The sequence below is a fragment of the Empidonax traillii genome, unplaced genomic scaffold, assembly GCF_003031625.1.
Source record: "Empidonax traillii isolate 1590-97213 ecotype Southwest subspecies unplaced genomic scaffold, ASM303162v1 scaffold1365:size127568, whole genome shotgun sequence".
Taxonomy (NCBI): Eukaryota; Metazoa; Chordata; class Aves; order Passeriformes; family Tyrannidae; genus Empidonax; species Empidonax traillii.
The window spans coordinates 82,272-94,042 of NW_020956558.1; the positions used below are offsets into that span (position 1 = coordinate 82,272).

The following is an 11,771-nucleotide window of genomic DNA, read 5'->3' on the forward strand; positions in this document are numbered from 1 at the left end:
CTGCCAAGGCTCCAGTGTTTTCTTGATTGGGGACCACCTGGTTACATCCAAATCATGGGATACCCCACCCACTGGCCTGGTCCTACTTGTGTCCATATTTACCTGCTGGAGACACCTCGGCCCTGCTGTCTCCAGGCATTTGGTAAAGCCCAGTTTGGCACCAGCCAAGACCTGTAGCAAGAGTCTGGACACCCTTGGGAAATGCTTGAGGCTATATCCAGGCCCTGGTTTGCTTTGGTTATCGTTAATTGTCATTAATTAGCATCAACTGCATCCTGGATGGCAAGAAGGAATGTAATATGAGATGGGAAGTACAATGAGAAGAGGCAAGATAGGGCTGTTAAGAAAGAAAAGAGTGATCTCTGGTCATGGCAGGGACAAGAAAAAGCAACCAGCTTGGGGAAAACCTGGAAGATTTAGGATATGTATTGTGGGAAGATTTCCAGCTAATAGGAGATTGAAACCCCACAAAAGGCTGTCACAGAAGGTCTAAGACAGTCTGAATGCACTGGAGCACCTTCAGAAGATGCTTTAGGGACACCAATCCAGGGTGACAAAGTGAATGGTGAGGAGAAACCCATCCTGTGCTGCATCCAGTAATTGCTGACATCTCTCACACCATGATAACAGAATGTTTCTTCAAGATGTATCTCAACAGCTTCACACTACAGACACCATGAGTTGCCACCCCACTTCTTCTTGACCTGCTCTAGACACAGTGAGAATCCATGAAATTAGGGGAGATGGGCAAGATCCCACAACGTCCTTGCTGGACCATCAGATACAGAATCACAGAATCACAAAGCGGTTTGGTTTGGAAGGGACCTTACAGATCATCTGGTTCCAAGCCCCTGCCATGGACAGGGACACCTTCCACTAGAATTTGACCACATCTCCTGACCTTGCATGCAGACAAGTCCTCTTGGGCCAGCATGTCCATAAGACCTGTCCCTTGAAGTTCTCCAGCCCACTGGCACAGCCCCTTTGAGCCAGTTCCTCACACCCTTCCCCATTCACAGTGGACACAGACATCCCCATGGGTGGTGTGACTCCTCCCACTGCCTGGGCACTTCGGCCACGGCTTCACTAGGGGCTAAAACAGTCAGATCGTCTCCTGCACCAACCCCAAGCACAGCAGGAGAACCAAGGTGAGCTGTAAAACTTGCACACATGATGGCTACTGAAATACCACGTTCTGTTGCCAAATCCTCCCTTGGCTCAGGCTCAGCCGTGCTCACTTCACCTCCCTCTGGAGGACTCGGCGAAGTCAAGCCACATACACACACACAGATGCAGCAGACCCTACCCCTACACCCCCTTCTCACACATCTGGGTTTTCAGACCTGAGCAGAAGGTTCTGAACGGTCTTTAAGCTTCTTTTACATCCCTGCTCCACCATCCCAGGAAACAGCTCTCATCATTACCCAGCTGGGTCTCTGTCAGTCAGTCCTGACTGACACTGGAGTTCCTCTATGCTCCAGGACACTGGGAGTCTCCAGAGGTGAGTCCCTGTTGCAGGCTAGAGAGGGGCTGATGCATCTGAAAGACCTCAAAGCACGGAAAATGCTTATCCCAATTTGCTCATCCACTGCAGGAAGCCTCCACCAATCCTGTGCCTCAGTTTCCCAAGCAGGGACCTTCACTCCAGGTGCCAAACTGGTTCCACCAAGGATGTCACTGAAACACTTCACAGGGCTTCTCCTTTTTTTATTCCATGGCTGGGGGCAGGGGTAGGGGGCAGAATTGCCACATCCCCAGATGGCACCCCTGGAGCTCTATCCCATCAGGGAATGTCCAAGCTGGGCTCCCAGCCCCAGCAGCTCTTTTGGAGGTCCCACACCTGCCAGCCAGTGCCATGCTGGGCATGGGGTGGAGGAGGGGGAAAGTTTATGCAAACCAGTTTGCAAGTTTTAAGAGCAGTCATAAATAAAGTGTAAAAGGCACTGTCTGGTACACAGAGTCCAGGCGCTCCTCTGACAGCCCTGTATTTATGAAAGGCTTAAAATGCAACTTAGCTGAGAAGGGACAAGTTAAAACACACTGGGCCCTTGACATGTGGCATCCCAGAGACTCTGCTCATATCTCTAGATCACTTCCCACACACTTGCCTCACTCAGTTCTCGGTTGGGAATACTTTCTCAGTACTTTGGGAGCCTGGAAAACTCTGTAGCTCCAAAAATACAGCCTCATGAAGCCTCTCTGAGCTCCTCAGGGTAAAGAACTCAAGCAAAGTCCCAAACCTAGAAGATCCCCATGGGCTCTGGAGCAGGCAGACGGGGCCCAAATTCCCCCCACTCCTTCCCAAGGGAATGTTCAGTTGTCTAGAGCAACTTACCCTCCCCCTTACCATGGCATTGGTAGCATTTGCTTTTCATCCTGGTCCTTCCCTTCTTGGAGCACCCAGTCCCTCAGCACACTGGATCCAAACTCGCAGGACGGAGGGATCCCATGAAAGCCCTTTTCTCCAGCAACCACGTTAAAAAGAAATGAAACAGCAACTTTCAAGCTCCTGGGGAAAACCACTGCCCTGTGCTCTCCAGAGATGCTGATGTTTAAATGCCTCCAGCCAAAACATGGTTGCATTCAACTATTGCCCCTGAATTACTCAGAAAGCAGCACATTCGGCCCAGTAACCTGTGACTCTGATAGTTTTTTTCAGCTGGGAGTGCAAATCCCCTAAAATAGCCTCTTTCTGTGGGCAAATTCTTCTTTTCTGACTTGCCTTCAGGCCTCAGCATTTCTGCTTCTCACCTATTTTTAGCCACGACACTCTAGGTCCCTTGGCTGATGAGCCTGCTCGTAATTAATTTATTCCTGTCTTCATTCTCCCTGAGCACTCGGCCTTGAGAAAAATCCGAGGCTGCAGAGGTGGATGGTGGAGAGAAGACCACAATTTGATTAGGATCTTGTCACCAGACCCGCCCTGCTCTCAGCCATGGGGCAGCTGGAGCCCTGGCACCACGAGATGTGCCTTGCAGCAAAACTGAAGTGCTGCAGAGCTGGGGGGTGGGTGATCCTGGACCTCCCTGCTCCAATTCTACTTCTACCCCAAAGTTCCCAGCTCTTTATTACCAGTCCTGCAAACAGACCCCAACACTTCCTCCCAAAGCAGAAAAACCCTTTCTGTCCCCACTCGTCATGGTTTATGCACGATTTAGGGGCTCTGCTACCACCAGCAGGCACCTCCAAAGAGTGAAAACATCACGTAATACCTGTTTCATCTGTGGGAGATGTTCCATTCTCCTCCTAATCTGGGTACCACAGCAGCCCCGGCGGAGGCAACGAGTCAGACCAACATCCCTCGTGCAAGAACAGCTGTTGTGTTTCTGGATCTGGTGCCTCTGATGAGCCCAGGAAAGCCAAAGCACCAAATTCGTCCAGATTTTGCTCTCCAGGACTCTGCGCAGCCCCATCCATGCCCCTGCCTTCCCGCCCCCTCAGCCCCCCTCCTTCCCGCCGGGATGAGCAATCCAGTGCTCACAGCGCTCCAGGAGGACGCTTATTTGCCTAATGCACTGCTGGCAGCGGGCAGGTTGTAAATCACCCTGACACAGCCACCGACTGACTCCGCTGGGATTCCGGGAGATTAAAAGGGAGAATAAATGTAGGGACACAACAGGTCCTGCTCCGGTTTGCTCAGAGCTCCAGTGGCTTTGCGGTGTTGCAGGGGGTGCTCAGCACCCATTGGTGGGGTCCCAGTGCTTTACCCAAGCCAAACGCACCTCCTGGCCCCAATTAAACCTCCAGTACCCTCCAAGCTCCTAAACAGCTCCGGCCAAGTCCTTCCAGTTTTTTTTTTCTACAAGTGCCGAACCTTCTTTCCCTTCCCCATGCCAAACTTTTGTCTGCCCCTCTCAGCCAGGTGGGAGCAGGAGTGAGAGAGAGCAACAGATGGACATGGAGATGGACAAGGGATGGACATGGAGAAAAGTCCCCAGCGTTGTTTTGAGAGGAGTAATTTCCCCAAATTGCCCCTGCCCTCGTGCACTCTCGGAGGGGAGATGCACCCGTGCTGGGTGGGATCTGGGCAGAGGAAGGTGTGCAAGTCAACCCCCTGCTCTGCGACATTTCTAGCCCATGGAAGGGGGGTCCCAGCACTACGGCACATCCCTGCCAGTCCACGGAGCCCCTTAGGCCCCTCATCAGCACGCAGGGGTGTGTTCGGCGCTGTACAACCCTTCAAAGCAGCTAGGGACAGCACCAGGCAGAGGGGGACACAGCCATGTCCCCAACAGTGCCGGACGGAAAATCTGGGACATCCTGGCCATGGAGATCCATGCAACACCTGCCGCGGTCAGGAGCCTCCCCGTGTCCCCAGCCATGCCCGCAGTGCACCCCTGCACATTCTTGAAGATTGAAGGAACGGGGAAACTGAGGCACGGAGGGACGCGGAGCAGCCGGGAAGGGAGAGGGGGACACTTACGAGCCCGGGCTCGGCTCTCGGAGGCGAAGAGGAGCAGCAAGCACCGGAGGAGGAAGACGAGGGGACCCGCCCCGGGAAGCATCGCAGCCCGGCGATCGGAGTCCGTCCCGGTGCCGGGTGCGCTGCCCGATGTCCCGAAGCTGCTCCCGGTGCCCGGTGATGTGTGCCCCTGGTGTCTGTGCCGGGGGCTTTGCTCCCGCTGTCGGTGCCCGACGGTGCCGAAGTTTCGATGCCGGTGTGCGATGCTCGGAGGTACCGGGGGTGCCGGTGCCGTCGGAGCCGGCAGAGCTGCGGTGCCGGTGGCAGGAGTGTCGGAGCCCTGGCGTGCCGAGATGTCGGGACTATCGGTGCCCGGGGTGCCGGTTCCCGGGGCTGTCTGTGCCAGAGGTGCCGGTGCCGTGGGATATGGATGCCAGGGGTGCTGCGGTGCCGCTGTCGCTGTGCCGGTGCCGGGGGTGCCAGTTCCTGGGGCTGTCGGTGCCCGGAGGTGCCGCGGTGCCGGTGTCCGGGGGTGCCGGTGGTGCCGGTGCCCGTGCCCGGCGGGGCTTGTCTCGCTCCGATCAAAGGCGCCTCCTTTAGGGAGAGCCGAGTTTGTTTGTTGGTATTAAAGGCGGAGATAGGGTGGGGGGGGGGGGATCCGCAGGGTGGGTTTTGTGTTGTTTGTTTGGATTTTTTATATCTATATATAAATTATTATTATATTCCTACTTTTTTGGGGGGTGTTTTAGGAAATTCCTCGGCGGCGGGAGGGCGGAGGGAGAGCGGGCGGGGAGTAGTGTGGGAGCTGCAGGGTTAACCCCTGCCTCCCTGCAGCCCGGCCGGGGAGCTGGAAGGACCCGCTGGGCTGGACCCCGTCCCGGGGGGCTACGAGCCAAGACGTGGCATTAATGGGATATCTCACACACACACACACACACACACACCCCAACCACAAGGGGCTGCACTCCTTCTCCCTGTCAAACCCACCTGGACACCCGGCTCTGAGATGCTCGAACGCCCTCGGGAGAGGTTTAAAGCCCCGCGCGGGGCTTGAGCCCTCGCAGACGCATCTGCCCCACCCCGGGGTGAAGCCCTGGCACAGCCCTGAGCATCCCACGCTCCGAATGGGGCAAAGCAGAAATCCGAGGTGTGCAGTATTCCTTCCCAGGGCTCTGCTTCACCACCAAGGTCCTACAGTGCCATGAAACCCTTCCCAATAAACCCCAGTTCCCTTTCTAGTGCCATGGAGAAGCTCCTTCTCTCCTGAGGCAGTGGAGGCAGCACACAACAGACAGAGGTTTCAGCGAGACAAAGCGGTCGAGACCTCTCCCCACCAGCTGTCTGACATTCTTGAAGCTGCATAAAGCCATTTACACGACCAGCATAGCCCCTGCCTACAGCAACACCCCCACCTCGGATCCCAAGCCACAATCCCAAATCCTCCTCCCACCATCCCAGCAACGTGGACAGTGCTCTCACTTCAGCTGCCCTTCATCTCCGCATGCCAGGAATGAAATGCCATCGGCTGGAAAGCCTCTGGTCACAGTCACCCCTGGAGAAGCCACCTGGCCTCTACACCACTTTGCTTCTGTTACTGCTGCTCCCCAGTTCCTCCATGAAGTGGTCCAGCTCTGGCTGCCAGCCCTTCTCTGCCTGTCTGTGAGGCTCAGCTTTCTGCTCTCCAGGATTCCTTAGACTCCCAAGACCAGATTTTGTCTGTTTTTTTCCCATTCTACTGCTCCACCTTTGCAACTTGCACTTCCAGGAGTGCTCAGAGCAAGACACTTCGTTAGCACATGAAATACAGGCTTTAATGCAGAGCTGAACACCTTCATCAGGATGTTCCATCATTGGGAAGGCTTGGGTGGAGGTTCGAGACATTGCAGGAGCCCTGGGTTTCTCCTTTGCAAATGGTTTCATGTCTCTTCCCACCATCTACTTCAGCTTCCTCACACCACTGGCCAAGGAGAGATTGTCACCACCTGCGATCCCTTTGGTGACCGGAGATCTCCTCCATCAGCCAAGTTCTTTATTTCCTTCCATTAATTCAAGTGTGGGACTGGGCTTTCCAGGCTAGGAGATCTTTGTGCCCAGTGCCATCCCCCTTGAGATGTGGCATCAAGCCACCAGTCTGCCAAGAGCTTCAAGGTCTCCCCGAGCCCCTTATCCTGCTCACACCAGCCACAAGCCCCATTTATCACAGAGCTGGAAGCAATCAAGGGGAATTTCTGCAGCAAAACCTCTTCTTTCCATCCACCTCTTACTTCTGTCTCTCTCTAGCGCTATCCCAGGTGCCAAAAACATCCCCCTTTTCCAAACCATGTTTGCAGGTGCCTGTTCCTGAGGGAATCTTGGTAATAAGAAACCTATTTTAATAACTCTTTGATCACCAGCTTTGTTATTTTCTCTCTACACATCTCTGGCACTGGTCCTCTACAGAAAGCACAAGCACTGCCACCCCTCTTGCATTTCAGGGCCAACCAGAAATGGGAGTTCTTCTCGGGAAGAATTTCTTCCGTATTTCCAATCTAACCTTGCCCTCTGTCAGTGAGATGACATTCCCCCTTGTCCTCTCCATCCAGACTCTTGTCCAAAGTCCCTCTCCAGCTCTGTTGAAGCCCCTTTAGGCACTGAAAGGGGCTCTAAGGTCTCCCTGGAGCCTTCTCTTCTCCAGGCTGAACACCCCCAGCTCTCCCAGCCTGTCTCCAGAGCACAGGGGCTCCAGCCCTCGGAGCATCTCCATGGCCTCCTCTGGACTCACTCCAGCAGCTCCACATCCTTCTTCTGTTGTGGACTCCAGAGTTGAAAGTTCTCACCACCTACTGCAGCTTCCCTTATTTCACTGCTCTGCTCATTTCCAGCTCCCTGTAAGTTTTGCTGGCAATGCCTCTCTATTTTCTCCTCGTGCCTCGATAAAGATATTAAAGGAGTTTGGGTAAACAGCAGGCTCCTTCCATCTCCCACCACGAACAGCCGGCACCTTCTTTCCCAGCTTTTCCCTTGCACAGGGCAGACTTGAAAAGCCCATTTGTAGCACAGGTCTGTGGGCAAGTTATGAAAGTGCTTAGAAAAATGGGGACACGAAGCCCAAGTCAATGAAGTTATTTTGCGCCTCTGCTGTAACAGCAACAGCTGAATTCAGGACTGTAGATCCTGGCCCCGCATCAGGGCTAAAACTTATGAGAAAGTTCAGGCCTGTCCTAAGTGCAGACCCAGGAAATAAAGGCCAGCCTTGTCAGGAGCAAGGTGCTGTGTTACATCTCTGTTGGGTCTCATAAAGAATACATTCACGCTTTGGCAAAACCCAGGCGCTTTATCTTCATCTGCAAAGGAATCTGTTTGACAGTTCAATAGTGCCAACATCAATCCTTGCATCGAGCTCCAAAACCCATGGCACTGGCCTGCAAATAATAAAACCTGGGTCTTTTTTATTTGCCTCCTGGTTCCTGAGTCTTTAGGTCTGCATGTTTTCTGGGCACTTGAGAAGATGAGACGATTCCTTTTCTTTTTTTTTTTTTTTTTTTTTTTTTCCAGGGGGGAGGAAGGAGAGAGAGAGAAAACTGAGTTTCTCCTACAAACTGAGTAAACAGCATGGGCTCCATCAACACCCCCCACCTTGAGAGCCCCGTGGCAGGATCAGGAGCTGACAAGGCTGCAGGCTGGAGGAGCTGGCTGCACGCTGGACCTACCCTTGGAAGTTTGTAGTGCTGCATCCCTGACATTTGATCTGACGTGGGCTGGGAAAAACACACACATGAGGGCTGTCAGCTGCAGGCAATGGAGCTGGAAACCTGCAGGACCATAAGATGTTGGAAGCTGGACTAAAGAAATCCTGCTGCAGCAGTGAGTCCTGTCCCAGGAATTGAGGAGCTGCTGCATCACTTGATGTAGCTTGACATGGCTTTCTTCTGCCCAGGCATGAAGGCTGCCCATGCCAGGGAAGGCAGGAGTTTATGGAATCACGGAATTATTAAGGTTGAAAAAGGCATCTAAGATCATGGAGTCCAACTGTTCCCCCAGCACTGCCAAGGCCACCATTAACCCATGTCCCCAAGTGCCATATCCACACAGCTTTTAAATCCCTCCAGGGCTGGGGACTCCAGCCTGGGCCAGGGCTGGACAATCCTTCTGGAGAAGGAATTTTCCCTCATATCCCACCTAAGCCTCCCCTGGCACCACTTGAGGTCCTTTCCTCTTGTCCTTTCCCTTGTTCCCTGGGAGCAGAGCCCAATTTCTACCTAGTTCCACCCTCCTGTCAGGGAGTTGGAGAGCGTGAGATGGTACCCCCTGAGCCTCCTTTTCTCCAGGCTGAGCTCCCCAGTTCCCTCAGCCACTCCTGGTGCTCCAGACCCTTCCCCAGCTTCATTCCCTTCTCTGGACACGCTCCAGCCCCGCAATATCCTTCTTGGAGTGGGAGGTCCAAAACGGCCCCCAGGACTGGAGGTGCCTCATGGTCACTGCCACACCAGTGCTGACACAAGCTGGGATGCTGATAAGGCACCTGCTATCCAGGATGCATTATCCATGATCCTGCAGTGAAAACCACAGTCCCCTCTCAGATAACAGCTAAATCAAGCAAAATCCATATTTTTGGTCTCTTCCAGCCCAAACCAGTCTATGATTCTAAACCATCTCTGGGCTGCAGAGTCAATCTTGCCTTGCTGCACAATGCCCAAGGAGCTCCTCTCACAGCTCTGATCCAGGGGGAAGAGGAGAGCTGACAATCATCCTTCAGGTTGAGCCTTGGCCTCTTTTATGCTGTTCCTTCTCATGCACTGAGGCAGTGGTAGAGCAACGCTGTAATTCACAGCAGTGATACCATGGGAGAGGAGCTCACTCTTTCCAGTGAGTGATGGTGTAACCCTTGAACTCCTCACTGGGCTCCTTGCAATCACCTTTGCAGCCAGTCTCCTCTTCCCAGAACCTGGTTTTGACTCAGTGATGGCAAGAGATGTGCCTGCAAGCCAGAAGTCAGCAGCGAATGTCCCCTGGAGCTGCAAGGAGTCACATCTCCTGCAGGCAATCACCACCTCCTCATGTGGCCACAGTTCTAAAACAGACATCACTTTATCCAGCACCTGATTCTCTGCTCCTATCCTGATTTCTCTGCTTCTCATCCCTCCCTTTCACCATGGAGCAGCCCCAGAGACTGCTTTTCCCAATGGACCATGGGTGAAACTCAGCCTTGCCTGGGCGCTTTCTCATGTCTCACAACCCACCCCAAGCTGCAGAGGTGTCAGAGGACATCACCCCACATCTCCTGACTCCGACTCGTGCTCTAGAGGGGAAAGGAGGAGCGGTCTTTGCATTTATCACCCCACAGTGACCTAACAACCTGCAGAACCTGTGCTGGAGGCAACATCCTTTGTTACAGCACCTTGGATGCAAAGTGTGTCCCCAAGGGTTTTGTGGAGTTGCAGCAGGGTCCAGTGAAACCCTCTGAGGGCACAAGCCAGCTCTCAGTTGCATCTGGGAATGTCTTTTCCCATAAAACAGGCCATAAGCACTGCAGGCAGGGGTTGTTTACCCATCAGTCTGAGTGCTGGTGGACTTTCAAGGGCTTTAAAGCTGCACTTTTGGGAGGGTTTAAGGCAGTCAATGACTGATGAGGCTTAAAATAATAATTTAGCAATGGAACCATGTAGTCCAACCTGGAGTGGGAAGTCGGGTCATTTTTTTAGATTCTGTGCATGTTGCCAAGCACAAATCCAAATAAATAGTAAAATCCAAACAAATTACAAATCCAATCCAAATAATCAGGATAGAGAGAGGATAGTGAGTACGAGATTCTCCTCCAGGGACGGAGATCAGCAACCAAATAGGAGAGAGGGGTGAAGAAGGGTTGGACAAAGCAAGGAGGAAGGAGAGAGAGGAAAAATGGGAGAACACATGCCAGGGGTCTGTCTGTATTTCCTGTTTCCTCTGGGACACATCCCACTTGCTCCCTATGTAAGCCTCTGTCTACGGCTGACATCGCTGGAGGATCATGAAGAGAAATGGTGGTGGCAAAACCCTGCCAGCTCCTCAGGAGAGGTGAGCAGAGAAACGTTCCCTGGCAGGCTGAGGTTTTAGCTGGAGGCGGCAGGATTTGAGGCTGGAGCCTTGCATGGGATTAGGATTCCCTCTGCAGGCCAACACTGAGCTCCGCACATCCCGAACTGGAGAACCACAGACTGGAAGGGATCTTAAAAACCATCCAGTTCCACCCTCTGCCATGGGCAGAGACACCTTCCACAAGACCCCCTTGCCCCAAGCCCAGTCCAACCCAGCCTTGAACACTTCCAGGGATGGGGCAGTCACAGCTTCTCTGGGCAACCTGGGTCAGGGCCTCCCCACCCTCACAGGGAGGAATTTCTTCCCAATATCCCATCTAACCCTGCCTTCCCAGTGTAAAACCATTGCCCCTTGCAGGTGTTTGGCTTGGAAGACAAATTGGACACACAGAAACAAAGTTCTGTCCAGGGGGGGCTGGCTGTACAGAAGTCATTTGGGAGAACATCTGGCAGAGATCCCTTTCTAAATCTGCTGTCACTTGAACATCTGCAGAGCCCTAAAGATCTGCACAGCTGCTTGTCCTACAAGTAGCTTTGGTGGGGAACTGTCTCCTCTTTCAATGTTCTCTGTCCCCAAAGGATCCTGGGAGCCCAGATCCCTGCCTGATCCTAGGAAATAACACACTCCATCTGACTCTGTCCAGCAGCAAGCTCCTGGCACAGAGTTAGAGGCTGTTTCTTGGGCACGGATCTTCCCTTCCTCTCTCCAACTGTGGCTTAAAGGTTTCAAGCTTCACCTCTGTCCCTGCGGCAACATTTTTTCTGATGCCAATCCAGTGTAGCTGAGAGGCTTCATCAGAGAGGTGCAAAAATATGATGAAAAAAACATAGATTTGTTCAGTGTCCCAGTAAAGAGATGAAAAGCAAAAGAGATTTCTATAGCAACCAGTGCAGAGGCTCTGCCTCCTCTGGTTTGCTCTGAGTCACATTCTATTGTGGTTTAACTCTGGCTGGACTCCAGGTGCCCACCAAAGCTGCTCCATCACTGCCCTCCTTGGTTGGATAGGGGAGAGAAAACGTACCAAAAGACTCCTGGGTTGGGATAAGGGCAGGGAGAGATCACTCACCTGTTACTATCATGGGCAGCACAGCCTCAGCTTGGGGATATTATTGAATTTATTATCAATCAAATCAGAGTAGGCCAATGAGAAGTAAAACAAATCTTAAAGACATCTTCCCACCACCCTTCTCTCATTCCCAGGCTTAACTTGATTAAAAATTCTCCACCTCAGTCCCAACCTTTTATAACCTCACTCTTCTACTTAATTTTCTTTTGTTGAAATTTAAGCCTGGGATTTATTGTTCCCACTGGGATG

General features: G+C 52.8%; 1 protein-coding gene across 1 annotated transcript in view; it reads right to left on the reverse strand.

Annotated features, from left to right (window-relative positions):
• The window catches only part of CHRDL2 (chordin like 2), a 28,500-nt gene extending 23,959 nt beyond the window's left edge, over window positions 1-4,541 (reverse strand). Inside the window, exon 1 of the mRNA XM_027906849.1 lies at window positions 4,424-4,541. Within this exon, the coding sequence (XP_027762650.1) occupies window positions 4,424-4,505 (82 nt within the window). The 5' untranslated portion in view covers window positions 4,506-4,541. The remainder of the gene's footprint in view (window positions 1-4,423) is intronic.
• Between the last annotated feature and the right edge of the window lie 7,230 nt (window positions 4,542-11,771).